Here is a 20,393-nt window from a genome sequence, read left to right as displayed (position 1 = left end):
CGATTTCCGTCGTGACCTGTGCGCGTTATGCAAAAAAAAATACAAAAAAAAATGAAACAAAATGCAAACAAAATGTAAATAAATATTAAAAATAATACACAAAAATCAACCAAAAGCCCAAACCACGAGACAGCAGGGAGAGACACAGTGCCTTCCTTTTGTATGTGCCTTCCCCCGATTTTGTTGGTGTTGTTTTTTTTGTGGATTTTCGTTTTGTTCGAAGTGAAAAATGAAGTGAATCTCAGTCTCTCTCGTGAGTCTTTTGTTGTTGCAGCCACAGAGCAGAGGAGCAGAGCAGAGCAGAGGAGGAATCGTAATACTCGTAATAATAATAATAATAATAATGTAAACCGACAAATTTTCGAAGAGATTTTCCTTATTTATGAAAACAATAAACGCAACGCATTCGAAAAAGGGGGACTCTCCATCCGCCAATTCGCCAGTCCTCCAGCATCTCCCTCTCTCCCTCTCTCTCTCTCTCTCTCTCTGTCTTTCGGATGTCGATGCATCGATGGATTGGCGGCACCACCACCGCCGGCAGTTTCCTGGCACGCATATAATTTGCATGTGCATCGGACGCCGCTAGTGCTGCCCCGCTGCTGCCCCTCGATCTTCAGGGAGGAGACGGCGGAGGAGTAGTCTGCCCCGCTGCATCGATCTTCAAGGAGGAGGCCATGGCTTATGTAATCTGGAAAATATTCATGAGGCAATACGCTCGTCGCCTCCACTACAATACGCAGCAGCAGCAGCAACAGCAACATTCGACATTGATCTGGCATTCGTCGTACGAATATGCGGCCATTCGGACGGTGGGTTTTTTCTTCAGCCTCTCCCTTGCAACCATTGGGGGCGCACGTTTTCCCTTGCGCCCTTTGGTTTTTATTGATTTAAATTGAGTCATTTTTCTCCTCTCTTGGCCACAAAAGTAATTGTGGATTAATGTGGCCTAAAGCTTAAAGGCTTTACCTTTAAGTGAGCGCTCAAAAAGAGATCCAAGGGGGAGTTCGTATTTTTGTTGGGGGGCGTGAAAGTTGATTTGTGATTAAACGTTGCAGCATTCCATATTTCGCTAAGGGAAGGAAGGAAGTTTGAGATCCAAAGCCGGGGAAAGTTTTTTGGTTTTTCGGTTTTGGGAATTTATTGTCAGGCAACAGGTTTCTGCGGAACAGCTTCCCCTCGCATCAAATGTGGGGTGTTTCAGGCTCCACAGATTTATGTGGAGCGCACTTCCTGTTGGCACAACCCAGAAAGGAAGTTGCTCTCTTGGGCCATCTATTGTAGTTCTTGTATCCTAATTATATTTAATGCAATAGAGGTTTTCTCTTCACTAGTTCTACTCGTCGCAGCACGGCCATGAATCGGAAGAGAAACTCTTTTTGGGGGACGGCAGCGGCAGCAACGGGAAAAGCCATTTGCATACACGAAAAATGTTGGAGAAAAATAGCAAAACATAAACGAAATTATAATTGAACAAGACGGAAAAATGAATTCTCATTTGCTAAAGCGATTAAGGCGATTAAAGCGATTACATTTTACAGATGTACGAGGGACGAGAGATGGCGACGAGAGACGAGAGACGGAGACGAGAGACGAGTAGTTTTTGGTAGAGAAAACAATTTTTAATCAAAAAGATACTCTTCATTGAAGGGAGGGAGAGAATGAGAAGGACTTGAGACTACGGATCGGTTAGGTCATCCATGAAGAGAGTGTCGCGCCACTTACGACGCTTCGCCTTGAGCTCCTCAGCGGTCCTCTCCTCCTGCTGCTCCTGGAAGTCCACCCAACTAATCTGAACATCGAACAGACCGCGGTGGGGCAGCAGCGTCGGCCCCTGGAGCCCCTGAAACCCCGCCAGGGTCTGGGGCCTGGGCACGTGGGGGATGGCCGAAATCCCCTCCAGGATTCGTCGCTTCCAGAATGCCTTCACCAGCGGCAGCGGCGGACGGTCCGGGCTGCAGCTGTTCCACACGTGGAGGCCAAAGCGGGGTCCGCAGGCGACGGAGGGCTCCGTCGCATTGGTCGTCAGGTCCGAGCATGTCTCGTAAATGTATGATCTCTTCTGTTTCTGTTTATTGAAGGCCAAAAAAGAAACAGCTATACAGCCCACAGAGGAAGGAGCTGCAATTCAAAGCCAAAACAGTTGCTGGAGTGGCCTCAACAAGTATTAGATCGGATTGGTGGGATCAAATGGTGCACATGTGGCATTTAATGCCACAGACGATGATCCGTATCCTCTCATTTTCAAAAAGTTCCTCTTGCCACATCCATTCCCTGGTGTTGCGTTGTACTTCCTTCCTTCCTTCCTTTTGGGTTCAAAGATCAGATCATTCGGATAGCGAAAAACCCATTTCCCGATATCAGCTGTGGATATCTACGGATATCGCTTCCCCAAGCCTATGAAAGGTTCAATGTTTCGGTCGTTTTTGCATGCCAAACTTCAAGATACATCCATCCATCTCGCAGAAAGCAAAACGCAGTCCACAGATGAAGATGGAGATGGAGACACAGACAGAGACGAAGACGGAGACGAGGGACGACTCAAAGACTCAAAGTCTCGAACGAAAATTCCCACGTCGTGCGTGAGTGCGCGCGGGAAAATATTAAATAGATTTTCCATGAATCTATCTCTGTCGCTCCTTTTTGTGTGTCCCTCTGTCTCTGTGACTCTCCATTGCATTTTCCTTCACATTTTCTCTGCTGTTTGGTGCGTGGTTGACTCGAAGGGAGGGGGGGGGCGGCTGTAAAAATCGCTCTTCAACTGCATTTAACAGCTTTTTTTGGGGGGAGATTCGATTTGAAAGCCGCTCGTCGTCGTGTGATTTTGTTGCATGTCGCAGCATTTTTTGCTGTTTGTTTTGCATGATTTCCAGAGCTACTACGGAGATAAATAAATAAATAAATAAATATGCATGTGCCACACAAAACAATGTGGAAAACCGAAAACCGAAAACGAAAACTGACGAGCGGATGCACACTGCGATCCCAACGAGCCTCCAGACCATCCAAGTGGCCAAGAAACCAGCTACTGGCCAAGTTAGCAGGCAACAGGGAGCAACAGGCAACAGGCAGCGCAATTAGCCATCGATTTGGTTTTGGTTATTTTTTTTTGGTTTTTTGCGGTTTATTGGCCATCGATTGCGCCTCCTCGTGTCCTCCTTGCTCTCCAGTGTCCGGGGCAACAAATGAGAGCCACTGATAAATATTATTAGCGGCACAAACCACCAAGCCACCAAAGGAGGCACCACCAAGTGCCACACTCAAGGGGATCCCCAGAGGTTCGGGGCTGCCACATTTGCCACCATAATCGCAATTTATTTAAATGCGGACCGATAGGGGGGTACTTGGACTACTACTGCCTCGCACTGGCACTGGCACTGGCACTGGCACTGGTAGTAGTCGCTGCCACTAAAGTTAGTTAGTCTACAATTAATATCGACATTTTAACACTTTACGTTGAATTATTGCATCTCCTTCCCCACCCCCCAATGGTGGTGGGGACTGTTATTATCAAAATGTATCTGAAATGCGGGGCAGCAGCGGCAGCAGCAGACACTCATCCGACAGTCGTCCGTTGGCGCTCGCTCGTTTGGTGGTCCAAAAGGTGCCAGGCTCCGTCTCCGGCTCCGGCTCCATGCTGCAGGTCTCCCCATCAATGGACAACTTTTTACCATGTCTGCAACAGCAGCAGCGGCAGCGGCAGCGGCAGTGGCAGCAACTGTTGCAACTGCAACATCACTATCGACATTGGCTTTCAGTTTGTTTTTTTTTTGTTTTTTCTCGTACCACACCGAAATCTCGAGTATTTTTCCTTTGGTTATTGCCGGCACTATCGCATTTCGTTAATGGGCGGGAAATGCAACTGTCAACGCAGCCGAATGCCAACAACTGGAGTACCCCTACTGATATCCAAGTGATTGAATAACGAACGGTCCATGCATCATGCAACCCCAGGAGTCACAGGAAACATTTGCTAATCGAAGAAAACAAACAAAAAGCACCCGCGCGAAACAGGTCTCGCAAAAGTCTTCCTTAAGTCTTCCTTCTCTTCCTTCAATTTCTGAAAATTCTGAAAATCAGAGTCCAAGCTAAATCTGTGGCTACTCCCAAGGTCAAACCACAGTGCCTGTCATTTTCAAACAGCCATGGGAATGGTTAATTGTTGCACAACAATAGTGAGAGTTTCTGAGATGGTAATTACAATAGATAGAATCCATAGCTTACAACTTATAATATCAGGGAGTTCTTGAGAAAATTCGTGGGAGTTTCCATTTCACAGCGACTTCCAGACTGAACTTTGGAGAAGAAGCCTTACATTTAAGGATTTGGGAATTTGCATTGTCCTTTCAGTTCACAAAAGCAAGAGGGACTCAGCGCTTCGCTTCGCAGACGGTCACACTAAAAGTACAGTACAGTGCGAAAATACTAGGCGGAAGTGAAAAAACAATTCTTTCGGTGCGGAATTTCTATTCCTCTAAAGCACGAAGATCGCCGATAGTTCCGTAAAAGCAATAACTTTATTTGCTCGAAACTGGCATCAAATGTGTCGGAGAAAGCACCTCAGAATATTCCCAAAACCTCAATATATAAATGTACTTCACTTAAACTGAACAACTCAAAGAAAACACACAAAAACTGAAAAAGCAGCACAAAAATATATAACACAAAAATATTCAAAACTATTTTTTTTTTTGGCTAAATTTTCGATGTCCTCGAAACAAAAGAAAACTTTAATCTAAAGACCCATTCGAATCGGGGAGAATGTCAAACAACTGCCGCTCACTCGGAGGACTACCCGTCCGGAGGGTCCTCCTCTCAGCGTTGAACGCCTCCGCCTGTGGACCCCGCTTCGGCCTCCACGTGAGGAACAGCTGCAGTCCGGACCGTCCGCCGCTGCCGCTGGTGAAGGCATTCTGGAAGCGACGAATCCTGGAGGGGATTTCGGCCATCCCCCACGTGCCCAGGCCCCAGACCCTGGCGGGATTTCAGGGGCTCCAGGGGCCGACGCTGCTGCCCCACCGCGGTCTGTTCGATGTTCAGATTAGTTGGGTGGACTTCCAGGAGCAGCAGGAGGAGAGGACCGCTGAGGAGCTCAAGGCGAAGCGTCGCAAGTGGCGCGACACTCTCTTCATGGATGACCTAACCGATCCGTAGTCTTAAGTCCTTCTCATTCTCTCCCTCCCTTCAATGAAGAGTATCTTTTTGATTAAAAATTGTTTTCTCTACCAAAAACTACTCGTCTCTCGTCTCCGTCTCTAGTCGCCGTCTCTCGTCGCCGTCTCTCGTCCCTCGTACATCTGTAAAATGTAATCGCTTTAATCGCCTTAATCGCTTTAGCAAATGAGAATTCATTTTTCCGTCTTGTTCAATTATAATTTCGTTTATGTTTTGCTATTTTTCTCCAACATTTTTCGTGTATGCAAATGGCTTTTCCCGTTGCTGCCGCTGCAAGTCCCCCCCCAAAAAACAGTTTCTCTTTCGATGGATGGTCCGTGGTCCGTGGTCCATGGTCCATGGTCTATGGTGCAGGGGTTAGGCCATGCCACCATCAAACCCATTAACGACACGCATTCACAGTCATTTTCAATTTCGTGGCTGGGCTGTCACTTAATTTGGGAGCAGTTGCAGCAGCCACCCACGCCACGCCGTGCCGTGCCGCACACACGCATTTCTTGGCGGCACGGTGGGGCTTTTCTGCACACAGATGGGGAGCCTTCTCTATGGTCGCACTCTCTCAAAGAAGTCTGTATCTGTGGCTGTGGCTGTGTCTGTGGCAAACGCAATTTTCACTACCTACGTGGACAGATCCTCCCCCGCTTCAGATCATCGGATGGAGGTGCACTTGGTCTTGGAGCTGGAGCTGGAGCTGAAGCTGGTGTTGGGGGATCTGGCGCCCCGTTATACTCGTACCGCCGTCTAACAAATTAGTTACTGACGCAATATTTCTGTGTGTATCTCTGTGGCCTGTCTTTCGACTGTCTCTCTCTCTCTGCTATCAAAATCACACGCAATAAATTTAATTTGTTTGGTGGGCAGCAAGGCAGAGCCACTGGCACTGGCACTGGCACAGGCACAGGTGTTGCTCCTCGGGTAATGTATGCTTCTGCTGTTGGTGCTGCTGCTGGAGCTGTTCCCTGCCTGCCTAGAGATGGAGACGGAGGTGGTTGTCCAATTAATAAAAGAAAACGCAGTCATAATGTTTTGATTAACACAAATGTGACAAGAGATGCATAAAAATTAATTTCCAATCTTGTTTTCTGCCGCTTCTTCTGTGATTTACGAGTGGATTGAATGCGATGGATGCGATGGTATTGGAATGGTATGGGATGAGAGCCCGATGTCCGATGTGGATGTGGGTCACTGCTGTGGCGTTAGGTGAAACCGTAGATGCGTGAGAGAGTGGTCTGCCCAGACGCTGAAGTGGAAGAGTGGTCCAAATCGGATTGCCCCAAGGTTGCGCTTTGGTTTCGACCTTCCTTTAATGGCTTGTCGCTCTGCCCGAACAACTAGTGCAACATTTTCGATTTCCTTTTGATGGCGCGGCCATAATTTGAACAGCGGGCTAGCAGCAGCAGCAGCAGCAGAAGCAGCAACAGACCGACGACCCACTGCCCAAGACTCCTCACGCACCAACAGCCAACGCCCCCAGGCGGCAGCAGAGACCAGATTGGAGCCAGTGACCAGCGACCAGCAACCAGAGACCAGCGACCAGAGACCAGAGAGCAATTAATTGATGAGCAGTGTCCAGGCACTTGGTCAAGACTTTGGCATGACAGCAAATTGCATTTGCCCCGTGCTCTTTCCACACCCCTTGCTGCTGCCAACTGTTCATCGTGTGGAGTGCGTGGCATTGCCGGTGCCGGTGCCATTGCCATGGTCATTGGATCGAGTGGCAGACAGCAAGCGCAGCAGCAGCCAGCAGCAGCCAGCAGCCAGCCAATCGTTGGAATGCGCCAAGCCAGAATCATGCACTACACTGCCAGAAAATAGAAAGAATATTACAGCCTCCTGTTCTTGCGCTCTCTCGTGTGAAGAATCATAGAGAAAGCCAGCCGAATCTGGATCAGATCGGCACACTTCGTCGTGCAGTGTGTGCCCTCCGGCGGAGTAGCCTCCTTTTTGGCAATCTCCGCAGAAGATACAAGTCCATAAACTGATTCAGGACTCAGGAGCCACAGAAACGCTGTCGAACTGCAGCTTACCCGCAATTTTTCTCAGTGCATGGCCCCATGAAAGAGTGAAAATAATGAATGGGTTTCGATTTAATGCATAATTGCACTACTTTTTCACGAATGAGAACCAATTCAAATCGGGAGGGAATCTCCATCGGGCATTGCCCGATGCCTGCCCCGTTCTTTTTCTCCCAGTGCATGCGGCGGCCCAAAAACGGCACGAAAATATTGATGATATATTTATGGGTATTTATTGGCGGTGGCAGCGGCGGACGGCACTTCAAAGTCAGCCGTCGCCCGAACAAATTGTGGAAATTTATAAGCGCTCTGGAAATCTTTTGGAAATCTCAGTATCTCTGCGGGTCGTCGCTTCGCGCCGCGCCGCACCACTGTGCGTGTATCTGTATCTGGGCGATGCGCATGCGCCTGCGCTCGTCCGCGGGCGACACCTGGCGGCCGAGGCTGAACCACCTTCGAGGACAGGGCCTGCAGGACTTGCAGGACTTGCAGAACTCGCAGAGCTAGTAGTGTTGAGGACCGGAATTTAGTTGCCAGCGTGGCGTGGGCGTCGATAGGTGAGAAAACGGGGAAAAACTCAAATGGTAAATTCATTTGTTCGGTGCCGCACAATGTGGCATTGTCAGGGCAAAAGTATTTACCAAAACGACAAAATTTAACATGCCCCACGGCATTGTTATGCCCCGCCACAGTGCCGCAGTGTGTGTGTGTGATATGGTCAAAGTTTTTGGGGGCACCAAGGAGGCGCCCCGTCCACTTTCACTGCAAATTTGCGGCGTCTCTAAGTCGGTGTGTGTGTGTGTTTTTTTTTCTTTCTTTTTAAGTGTGTGTGTGTGTATCTGAAAGAAAGTGAATTCTACTGTGCTACACTTGACCTATGACAATCGACAATCGACAAAGACAACGACAACGACAACTGTGGCAGCAACAACATCGGCAGCCAGCAAGCAGCAACCCGCCACTGCAACTGCAACAGTAACGAACGTTTGACGTTTCATTTGATTGTCATGCAATGCAGTTGCCCCTGCCACAGCCACTGCCACTGCCCCATGCCCCATCCCTTTCGCGTCGAGTCGAGTCTTGTCTTGTGGATCAATGCTGTCCCCAATTGATTTCTGTTTAACTTCTGAACATGCAACAAGGCGTAGCACAGTCCACCCCATGGCTGCACCGTGTGGCACTGTATTTCATGGGAAAGTGCAGGAAATTGTGAAAACAAAATACCAACGAGGACTGAAAGAGCTCAAAAATCAAGGATATGTCTAAGAAAATTCTTAGACCTTGGAAAACATAAAGAATTTCTTTTGGAATCGGGGAGGTGATAGAATGATGATCGAAAATGGATTGAGAATGAAGAAAATACTCTTAAAATCCCTTTTTGGGACATTTATTTACTTAATTTTCCTAGGGTTGGAAGAACTCCATAAAAAGTTGAGTTTGTAATCGGAATGGATGGACTTAAGCTTCTTACCGGATTCATACTTTAAGATCTTTCTGTTGGGATCCCATTCTGTTGTCCTAAAACCTTCTTCTCGAAGAAACGTTTACCCCACTGTGCCCTAGTATCAGCCCTCGGTTGCCTGCCCCACTGTCACCCCTCTGTTGGACACCCAACCCCACCCCCGCCCCGACTGGGTTGCCCTGGACAACCGAATGAATTGTGTTTAATGCGGCTCTTTGGTGGCACGGGGCAGGCAGCATTGCATGTGGTGCCACAAGCCCAAGCCCAAGCCAGCGCCAAAGAACTTTGGCCCATTTGAAATGCGGCAATTGTGTATCTGGCAGATAGACACACCCTACTGTTCCCGTGCCGTGTACCGTGTACCGTGTACCCTTTTGGGCGCACTCTGAACTTCATTTCACACGTGTCTTTGGTGTAGAGACTGTTTTTAATTCCGATTCGATTCTATTTGCAGGCCGACGACACGAACATTGAGGCAGGGCCGCCACCTTCGGAGAGGGGAGGAGGAGCAGGGACCACCGAAAGCCCCAAATTAGCAGAAAAGGAGGAGGAGGTGAAACAGACAAGGGAGGACTTGGGCGAGATCTTGGTGTTGAATGACACGCAAATCGATGTCCCAGTGGGAGCCACGAGTGTGCCCCAGGAGGAGGTAAGGCGGAGAGAGGAGGGAATGGCCAACACGAGGAACGAGGCCAACAGGCCAGCGCCCATAGCCCGCAATGAGGAAGAGGACGACGACGACGACGACGAGGAGATGGAGGAGGCTGTCGAGGATCCGGATCCAGTGGTGGCAACAAATGCTAATTATGTGTGCTGTCAATACCCTGCAACAACTGCAACAAGCAGCAGCAACAGCAGCAATGCTGTGGCAACTTTGAACCGCGGCACATCGCGGGTTCGCGAATATCTCAAGAAATGCAGGCAACGCTTAACGGGTCAGCAGCAGCAGCCGCAGCCACAGCCGCAGCCACAGCCACAGCCAAAGACTACGACTACTACCACGATAATAATGATCAGGAATGAAGCTGCCACAGCCAGAGCCACGGCCATAGATGTGGCAGAAGAGGATGAGGATGAGGAGGAGGAGGAGGAGGAGGAGGACTGTTGCTCGGATGATGCCTCCTCCACAGCGTATGCGGACACCCAACCCATTGACTGTAGTCTCGAGGCGCAGCAGCAGCAGCAGGCGGTCCACCAAGTGGAAATGCATCCCATACCCCACCTGGCTGGCGCTGCCCCTGCCCCTGCCCCTCTCGCTGACGTTGCTGAGGTACGTAGGCCAGTCGCAAGTAAATTTTGGGGCCCTTTTTCTTAACCCCGTTTCCTCCCCCCTCCCCAGTTGCAGGCTAAGGAGAACGAGGATGTGGATGTGGATGTGAAGGTGGAGCTGGAGCTGGAGGTGGAGCTGGAGGTGGATGTGGACGCCATGCTGGCCCAGCTGATTGACAGCCATCTGTCGCACATTTATCCCGTCTACTGGGCACGCACGCGTGCAATATTAATCCAGCAGGCACGTGAGCGGCTCGACTGCTCCTTCGATGGCTGCCTGGACCGCTTCGAGCAGCGTTTCCTATGCAAATTTGCACAAATTGCCACAACACTGCGCGCCGCTCATCAAATTGGCGAGGTAAGTGGTCGTCAATTGTCGTAAAGAATCTCCCAGGGGACGGGGAGGGGCTCCTAGACGGGGTCCTAGAGAGCAATCTGTGTGGAAATCCGAGTAAAAGATATATCATTTACGACCAGGCTGCGGAATTGGCCCAGGAGTCGGGGAGCAATTTTCTGCCCTGGCAATGAAGTTCTTTAAATCGGAGTTAAATTTACTTTGATTTTGGGCTTTGGGTTGGTTTTTCTTCTATAAATTGGAATGTTGGATTACTCAAAGGAACAGCAGATGCGGATGGGGATGGGATGGTGGGGAACGGGAACGGGAACCCTTTAAGTGCGCCTCTCGAGGCCCAAATTAAATCTTGGAATGCGATTTTCCTTGTGGCTTGGAATTTTACTCCTCTAAAATACTTTGGAAATGAATCAAATTCCTTGAAATTGTCACAGAATCATAGAAGTATCTTTTAATCTGTTTCTCCATTGATCTTTAGATAATTACAATTGAATGCACAATCGATCAATCCGGCGAATAGGATGCATTGGGGTTTATTTTTAAATGTTTTTCACATTGAATAGAGCCCCTCTCTACTGTGGATAATCTTGCGGCAATGCATTCATCAAATCTGAATTTTTGCTGAGAATACATGAATATTTTTATAATATTTAAGCTTAAACGATACAAAATAGCATCTCAAGTCCATAATATACAGCAAAAGTGCTCAATATATCTATAATTAATATCTGTAATAGTAAATGTTTGTCAATGGTATAGAGTTCTTAGCCTAAAAAGGTTTTTCCTCATCCAAAAGCAAAGAATTTTCAAATTTATACGTATTTCGACGAGTAACTGCCTCTGTTAAAATAAGTCGAAATGCACTAACAATGCTAGAACTTGTAATGTTAGCTGCTAACAGCCGCTGTTATGCGTACTCTCATGGGTTTTTATGCCATTTCGTCGTCTTCGTTGCTCGTGTATTTCCGCGCTCTCTTCCGTTTCACACTGCTTTTAGGTGCCTTAAGAACATGAGGCGGATTTTCAGCAACATTCGGCTTGATGGAACTGGTCGTGCGGACTCGAGCCTCGACTTCGCTCTCTCTCTCTCTTTCTCACTCTCTCTTCGTAACCGAACTTTGGTGACTATGGAAAGGTATGGACAACAGGCAAAACAGGCCCAGCAACATTTCAAGAGACCACGCACCTCACCTCACGGTGGTTTGATCAGGAATATGCTCTGATTGTTTACAAGCACTGTAAACAACCAAAGTATGTTACGAATTGGGGTGGACTTTAGCCAACAGGCGTTGAATTTTCTGTGCCGTATGCCTGTCGTCCATACCCTGTTTTGTCCGCCAGCAACACGCGAGCAATGTTGCCGAGCAACATTTTCAAGCGGCAGCAACATTCGAAGGCGGGCGGATTTGAAAACGGCCTTGCCGCCCCAAAGTTGAAACGGCCTTTGCGACGCGCAGTCGTGTGTGCGGCAGAAAGCAAAAATCGTTCCCCGATTCCGAACCGAACCGAGTCCGATAGCAGAGCCTTGCAACGCGTGCAACACAATAAACGTGCAACCGTTCAGCGCTCAGAGTATCTTCGTGTATTCGTAGTTTTCAAAGCGGCCCCAAGAAATTCGCGGAGAAATAAAAATGCAAATAAATTGTATATCCCAAGTGATGAATGGAATATAACATAACATCTCGTGCCTAGAAAAAACGTTATAATAAAAACCGAGTGCCTTCGAATGTTTTTTTTGTTATTTTTTTGTACTATCTAAAGAAATAGAAAAAAAAGGAATAATCGTAAAATACAAATCAAAAGAAAAGTGCATCTATTTTTATATAGAAAATTAACGAGCAACCAAGACATAAATCAACGGATTCCGTATTGGATTCCCTTTTTATTGCAGCACCACTAGTTGGAGGTAATACATATATATACACATACATATGTACATCTGAGATCTGGCCAAAGATCTAACGATCTAACGATCTTTCATTCCAAAGTTTATTAACGTAACCGTATTTATGGCCAATAATTGTCGAGTGTGGAGCGCCGACTACGCCGACGACCCTGACCTCAGAATTCATTAAAAATCAATTGTTTTCCACTCGATTGGCAATTTGCATACTTATTACACACACACACACACACACACAGACACACATTGAGCGGGCTCAAAGGCCAGCGGAAGCGTCCTTCGGGTCAGGCCCACGCGGTTTTGTTAGATTCTACTCTCGACCACTCTCGAGGTGCTGCCACACACAGAAAAGAAAAAAGAAAAAACAAAAAAGGGAAGGGGCTTCGTGTTTAAGTCAATGACAAAAAAAAAACACAAAATCCAAAGACCGTGTGCAAGTACAAGTGTGGGTTGTCTCTGTGCCCCCTCCCCACCGTTCTAAGACTCTAGTCATGACCATAAAAAATTGGTTCTTAACGCTGCTTATCAGCGGCCGAGTGGCCAAGTGGCCGACCCCGTAAATTCGTGGGTCTAAAGTGTAATTTATAATAATTTTGTTTGTCGTAACGCATACGCACTGTGTGGCACATCTGTGGGAGGCTGCTGCTGCTGCTGCTGCTGCGTGACCTACTTGCTGCTTGAGTATATTTGAATCAATCAGCCAGCCAGCCAGCCACATTTTCAGCTGATTTGGAGGAGTCGTAAATGTCGGGTTTTGTTACTGTGTGTGTGTGCTTGTGCGTTTGACCTGCCACAGCGATTGCAATTTGTTGCAGCTGCCTCTCTGGCCTCTCTTTGCATGTTAATTGCCTTTTAATTTGTTGCATGGTGCTGCTGCTGCTGCCGCTGCTGCTGCTGCCGCTGCTGCTGCTGCTCCTCAATGGAACTCCATAGCTGCGATTTCCAAACGGGGCACGTTCTGTAATTTAATTCGGTTTCTGCGCAGACGCAGCGGCAGCCACAAACGCAGAAGGGTTGCCGTTGCCCCCTTTTTTTTTTGTTCTGGAAGCGGAAATTGTGTATTAAGTGGAAAAGGGGAATAAAGGGAGAACAGAGAGTGGTACAGTGCAGTACAGTCTGCGACTGAAAAACAGATTTTCGGAGTGAACTTTAATTCTGTTTTGTATTTGGTTTTTTTCTCGTTTCGTTTCATCGGAGTGGGAACACGGCATATCACTTAGTGGAACAGCAATTACGATTAGGCGATGGCCTGGCCATTGGCCAATGGGCTTCCGAGTTGAACGTTGTCTGTGTCCAGTGTGGAGTGTGGAGTGTGGAGTGTGGAGTGTGTCCATCAATCGCTGGAGCAGCAGCAACAGATTGTGTCCATTGGAGTCTGTGTGCTCCTTCGATCTGTGTAGTATCTGTGTTTGCAATAATTTGCAGAAAAGTGCTTTGAACTGTTGTGTGTTTGCTTTTGAACACACAACATGATCGGCATTTGTTAGCGATAATGAATTGAACATTTCTGCAAAACATGTTTGTACATAATTTGTATGCAACAGCAACAGCAAGAGCGCCCCTCCAGGGGGACTACGGACACCACTTGGGTGCTCTTTCTCTCTCGGTGCCGCGCTCTATGGGATAGCTAGATAGATAGATAGATAGATAGAAAGATACATACATATCTGTGTTGGTCTAACTAAGAGCATCTGGCAAAGGCATTTGCTGTTTGTTTTTTCCCCCCACAAAGACAGAGAGGCAGAGAGGCAGAGAGGCAGAGACTCCAGAGACATGGGGCTTTGGAGGATAGAGAAATGTCCGTATGTGTGAGTGTGTGTGTGTGTGCAAAAGTGTAAAGTGCATATTTATGGCTTGCATAAAATAACTTGTAAAAATGCACTCGCAACTCCATTCATTCCGTGAGTGCATTCGGCACATTCGAACACGTGTTTGAATGACCAAATGGCCATCACATATCACATCATCATACTCCTTGGGCACAGCACGGCACACGATCGCTGGGGAAGGAAGTTGTCTTTCAGGATACGCGAACGGATGATGATATGTGACTGGATTCACAAATGAGTGGACTGTGGAGTGGAGTTGGAGTTGGAGTTGGAGTTGGAGTATTCCGAAGAGCATTCGTGAATAAACTCATACTTTAAATGGTTTTATTATGCTGACAAAAAAGATGACTTGTAGATTGGTTTCAGTTGTTTTTTATTGTGACAGATATGTATGTATTGGCCATTCAAGAAGATAACTCTGACATTTGGGTACGATTTTATGGCTTAATGGGTTGCAAGTTTAGTAATACTGTCAGATACAAAACGATCTTTTGAAGGTGGAATTGGTACGAAAGGTTCTTGAAGTTATTTGTGTATTCCTTAAGTGTTTCAAATGATTTGTAGGAGCCTCTTATATTTTATACAATATACTTGTATTTTGCACTTAATGTGTCCTAAACAACACTCAAAATTCAAGGCATAAGCAGAAGCTCCTAGATATTTTTGGGATCTAATGGGTTTCGTTTCATCATTCCTAGAAATATGAAAAGAATTCTTTTGTCGGAATTTCATAATAAAATGAAATATTCCAAATATACTTCAGTTTTTATTAAAAACGTTTAAGGGTGGTCCACAGATTGTGTTCCCACAAAAGCATCTCACAATAAGAGAAATTGAATATCTTGTATCTTTTACTTTGACTGAGATTCCGATATTTTTCATAATTTTTGATTATTTTTTAATGATTATCACACAGATTCCTTGAGGAATTTTTGTATCTGCAGTCTCGCATTACATTTTTCCATTACAGCCAGTCATGAGAATGCATCTTATGGATAGTAGTTCTGTAAGCGAGAGACATTCCTCAAAGTGTCGTCTGGCGCTGTCCACGAACAAAAAAACTCCAACAATCTGCTGCGTAATGCCAGCCCAGCTAAGGAACTAAGCAGTTAAAGATACAGATACATTAGCGCAGAAGCAGCTACAGATACAGATAGTTTTGCCACTTGATTATAAAATACTTAGTCATAAACGCCCCTCCCCGTCGAGGGATTATGTTTCATAGGGACTGCCGTTGCACCTCCGATACACTGCGGATACTGCAGCTGGCAATAGATACAGCGCATCCAGAAGATAGCCTTGAATTATTCAGGCGCGTGTGTGATTCGCTTAGTAATTAAGCCAGGCACAAAAGCCGCATGCCCCGCAGGCGATGAGTCGCCGTTTGGACGGGAACTGGGGATTGGGAATGAGAATGGGGCAGGGGCAGGGGCAGGGGCAGGGGCAGGGGCAGGCATTCGCTCGTCAAGTGGCAGACACCGAATCCGCAGACACTCGCACACACATCCAGATACTTTTTTGTTGTTGTTCCTTATTTTTATTGTCTGTCTGAGTCTGTGTCTGTGTCTGTGGCTCTTGTTGTCTGCTCATCATCGTGATTATCCTCATTATTATGATGTACATTGTCTTTGCTTTCTTTGGATACAAGTATCTAAGTATCTGTGTATCTATAGCTGTGCATCTGTCTGTGTGTTCGGTGTGTGCGTGTGTGCTTCAACGGGAGGTGAATGCTTCCTGCAATGCCAACAGGTAGACAAAGACAAAAGGCAGAGCCATAGCCAGAGCCAGAGCCAGAGCCCAGACGTGGACGTGGACGTGGACGTGGGAATCGACTGCCTGGAACGCTTCGAGCAAACCAAATAGTATCTTTTTACGCTATAAATATTGTGCAGCCAACAAACGAAGCCGTCAAAACCGAATGACTGACAAGCCCTAGCGCACCAAAGCGACCAAAGCGACCGAAGCGACAATTGTGTGGACTTTGCTGCTGCTGCTGCAGCACACAGCTGCAGCAACAACTCCCCGCCACGACTCTCGACGACGACGACTATTGCGACACGCTCTAATAAATGGTTCAATAATAAATTATCTACCAGTTTTGAAGTTCGCGTTTGCCAGAGAGCCAGCCAGAGAGCCAGCCAGCCAGCCAGCCAGGATTTCGTTTCGGCATCACGTTATTTGTGCATTTGTCAAGTTCAAGCGTAACTCTAGAGATATCTCTTTGGCCACAGCACAAACAGCAACAAAACACACCTGAGGCCTGAGGGCCACCTCTGAGTAGGATGTCAGATTGCGCCACCTTCGTGATTTGTGGCTTAAGGGCACATGTGCCAGCAACAGCAACAGCAACAGTAAGCAGCAGGGGCAGGGGCAACAGGGGCAGCAGGGGCAGCATGGACAACAGGGATAGAGAAGTCATCGTCTGGCCCTCTGTGGTGGTCGCCTCCGACTCCTGAATGTCCACGAACGATGTCCAAGTCCAAGACCAAGACCCAGGCTCTGTTTGGCCGCCGGATTAGCATTGAAATTGACTTCGTGCTGGGCTCATTAAAAATTTACGTGCATAAAGTTTATTTCGATTTGTTGTGGAAGAGTCCTCCCTGCCAGAGAACCCCCCCTCCACACCACCAGGTTTTTTCTTTCTTTCTTTCTTGCAAGAACAGAATTACATTTCGTGGTTTTTCTCTCTCAGCTGAAAAGTATTTCCTAGAATTTTCACCGAAAAACAATCAAAAGAAAGAAACGAATATTGGCTACTCGTTTTTTCGCTTTTTACTTCCTTATTGGAAATTTCCTTTGAAATATATGGGGGGTGGGGGTGGGAGTTGGGTGTTGGGGGGTGGGGAATACCCTTTTGCAAGGGGAAATGTTCTACGGTTATTGGTGTGTGTGTTTTTGTTCCTTTTATCGGATGCATTAACAAGTTTATGGACGTTTTTGGAATTGATGTGGCTAACAACTTTTTCAATTGCAGATACACCGTAGAGAAAGATACAGAGCTACAGATAGAAAGACACACAGATACTACATCTATAGAGATACAGATACAGAGATACAGCTACAGCTACAGCTAGAGAAGAGCAGAGCCAAAACACTCAACAGCACATCAGATCAGATCTTCAATCATTGTTGTGGCGTCGTTTTTCTGTTATTATGCCATAAGAAACTCGTTTTCAGCTGATTTTTGCAGCCAGCCAGCCAGTCAGCCAGCCAGTCAGCCAGCACCCCCTCCCGAAACGAAACGAAGTTCATGATCAGCTGTGAACGGAACGTGGAAAGTGGCCGCAGAGCTCTAGAGCAGAGGCAGAGCTCTCCCCTTGCCCCATGCTCTCAAGTCTCCAGAAGAACATCGGCTGTGGTACCGGTTTTTGCTGTTACTCGATCGACAATTGCTCTCGTAATTGAGAGGCTGCCCCCCCATCTCTCTCTTCCTCTCACTCTGTGCGTCTTCTGCTGATGTAACTTGCAACAGTTTTTTCTTCTTTTTCTGCTGTGCTTGCCTCAGCGTTAAGTCTTTGATGTTGCCACACGAAATCGAAACGGAATGGTCTTTTGTTATCTTAAGGCACTTCTGGTTGCCTCTAAATGTGACAGGCATCAGATCGCTGATTATTCTGGATGCGCCCTATAGGATTTCAACACCCAATGAGGCACTTCCTGTGCCCCAAAGTGGGGATGCAAAAAAAAAAAACAGAAAAAAAAACAATTTGCAAGGGGGCCCCTGCTTCCAAGCGGGGGGCAGCCATGGGGCAGGGCAGGGCAGGGCAGGCAGACGTTCCAAGAACATTTGCAGAACGTTCTGCTGTTGTGGCACATTCCGGCCGTGCAGCATGCATGACAGCCTAGACCTGATCTATTTTTGGAGCAGCTCCATCTCACCCTCTCCCTCTCGCTCTCTCTGTCCATCTGCTTTTGCTGTGATCGCAAAACAGTGCAAAAATTCTGCCATATGCATATGGTGCATGCCACAAACATACATACATATATATCGTATATATACGATAAACGGAGCTCTCTTTCGCCCCCGCCGCACACACACACACACACACACACACCCAAGAAACACAAACAATTTGTAGGTGTGGCCACATCGAATGGCTGTGGCATGGGCAGGGGCACGGACATGGACATGTGGCATGGATGATGGTGGTGCCGATGACATGCCACGCCGTTTGATGGCCGCTCTCTGTGGCAGATCAAGCGGAAATGTGACGTCGCAATAAATAACAAAAAAACAAAAACAAAAACCAAAAACAAAAAAAAAGTGAACCGCTTTGTTAGTGCAAAAGTTCAAAGCTTTTTTCCAGCGGAATATCTTCACTTTTCTCTGCCCTGCAGAATGTGGCAGTTGCAATTGCAGAATTTCTTGTTGATTTTGCAGGGTAAATGGTGCCGGAAGATGGTTTTAACGATGGATTATAAATAGAAATGCGGCGATTCCGTGGATTCTATGGAGTGTTAATTGATAAAAGATGGAATTGTAGTAGAATTGGAGCAGGAAGTTCTCCAGGAAGATGTTCTAAAGAAGAACTTTTTGAACAATCTGTGATCTGTGAGCTTCTTATTGGAGGGGGCTTTCAGCCTTTTTGGAGCTGGAATACAATGAGACATAAACACCTCTAAAACTTATCAAAAAAACCCAAAAGATATTTCCTGGCATGTTGTATTGTTGTATGAATACTCGTATATTCATTCATTCAGCAATCTATGAATATTTTTTAAGGACTTCGAGAACTACATCCTAAATCAATCAATGAATCACTATTTGTTCCCTAAAACTATTCAAATTATTCATCACAACCTTGAAAAATCCCTCAAATGTTTTCATCGCTCTCTCCCAGTGCCGCTTAGCTGCGAAGGGATGAGCTGTGATATCCTGAAAGTGCTCTTCGGTAGCTCTCTTTTTGTGCTGTTTCCCAAAGCGAAAGGATATTTGAAAGGTCCACTAAATGAGTTCATAAACCAGCTTGGAGGGTTAATGTCGACGCACACGTTCCTCAACAACAAGATACATACGTGGAACTCCGTTTGTGCAGAAATTCCATCGGAAATGATTCATCAGGTGCTTCAAGGCTTAATGGCTCTTCCGAAGAATGTTATCCGATTTCCACGTTTACTTAATAGCTTAATGAATGGAACCCTGAATGAAACAAAACAACACAAAACACATAATAAACAATTTGGCAACAGATTAAAATGAAAGATGAATGAAGTAACCTGCGAAATCAATTGTTGGCCATCGCAAACGATTTGGCCAAAAAGAAACAAACGGAAAACGGCAAACGGCAAACGGTTTCTCCCTTTTGCGGCAAGAGACCTCCCAAAGGCCGAGGTCGCGGCGGCATGCCTCTGCCTCTGCCGTGTACCCCCTCGCGGATAATAATTATCCACTGCCGGAGGGGGCGCTCTCTTGGGCTCAGGTGTGGCCCTTTTTTTCCCAACAAATTAATTATTGTTAGAGCTGAGAAATTAAGAGAAATACTCTGCTGAAGCGATTGCCAATAAGCGAAACGAATGCCCAGTGCGGAGCTGTTGCCACCAAAGTGCCACCAAAAGGAAGGTAGCCGGGAGGGAGGCCAGCGGCCAGCGGCCAACAAGTTGTCTGCTTCTTTTTTTTATGCGTTTCTACTATAAATTATTAAGCAAAACAAGCCAAGTGCCGGTGGGTGTCCGCGTGTCCGTGTGGTGCCCCTTTTTCTTCGCTTTGTGCAACGCCCTGTGTGCGCCTTTTGCATGCGTAATTCTCTGGCTCCACACCACGGTGGTCCCCAACGATGCCTACCCCACCCCCTGCCGCCAAACTTCGAGTCGAATCCGAATCCAAATCCGAATCCGTGTACGACTGTTGGCTGCACCCGCATTGAATAATTGGCATAGGCTGGGGCGCCACACGCGCCGGGATATGTGTTTTCTGTTGCTGTTTCTGTTTCTTCAGATACATATATATATATGTACATATATGTGCGAGTATATCTGCATATATGCTAATGCCAGAGACCATTCCATGTCGGCTTGATTACTCATACACACAGGCCCCGTCCGCCCGTCCGTCCGCCTGTCCGCCCGTCCGTCCGACTGTCGATCCGCTTGAGTCCCCTTGAGTCCGTCGCTGCCGCTGCCTGTTGATGGCGTTTTTGTGCTGGTCGGTAATTTAGTTTTCAACATCAAAGGCGTGGGAATGGGCTACACATAAAAAAACGCGTATGAATGATGGAATGATATACGCGCTCTGATCCATCCAGGATCCCCAGACAAATCCTCGCCAGCAAAACAAAAAAAAGCCGAACCCCCGGCAGATTTATGGCCTCCAACGAGGGGCAAGGCATTCGGCACTCAAAAGCACTCAAAAGCCGAAAGCCGAAAGGCCAAAAGCCGCCAATGGAACGGAAAT

General features: G+C 47.0%; 1 protein-coding gene across 1 annotated transcript in view; it reads left to right on the top strand.

Moving 5' to 3' along the window:
* The first annotated feature begins 666 nt into the window (after positions 1–666).
* LOC6597181 (pleckstrin homology domain-containing family G member 3) overlaps positions 667–20,393 on the top strand; it is a 48,386-nt gene continuing 28,659 nt past the window's right edge. Inside the window, exons 1-3 of the mRNA XM_026989565.1 lie at positions 667–809; positions 9,104–9,919; positions 9,989–10,276. Coding sequence (XP_026845366.1) covers positions 675–809; positions 9,104–9,919; positions 9,989–10,276 — 1,239 coding nt within the window. The 5' untranslated portion in view covers positions 667–674. The remainder of the gene's footprint in view (positions 810–9,103; positions 9,920–9,988; positions 10,277–20,393) is intronic.

This window comes from Drosophila persimilis, unplaced genomic scaffold, assembly GCF_003286085.1.
Source record: "Drosophila persimilis strain 14011-0111.01,24,50 unplaced genomic scaffold, DperRS2 tig00000431-arrow-pilon, whole genome shotgun sequence".
NCBI lineage: Eukaryota > Metazoa > Arthropoda > Insecta > Diptera > Drosophilidae > Drosophila > Drosophila persimilis.
Note: the sequence above shows the minus strand (reverse complement) of the source record. Positions and strands in the feature narration are given on the sequence as shown.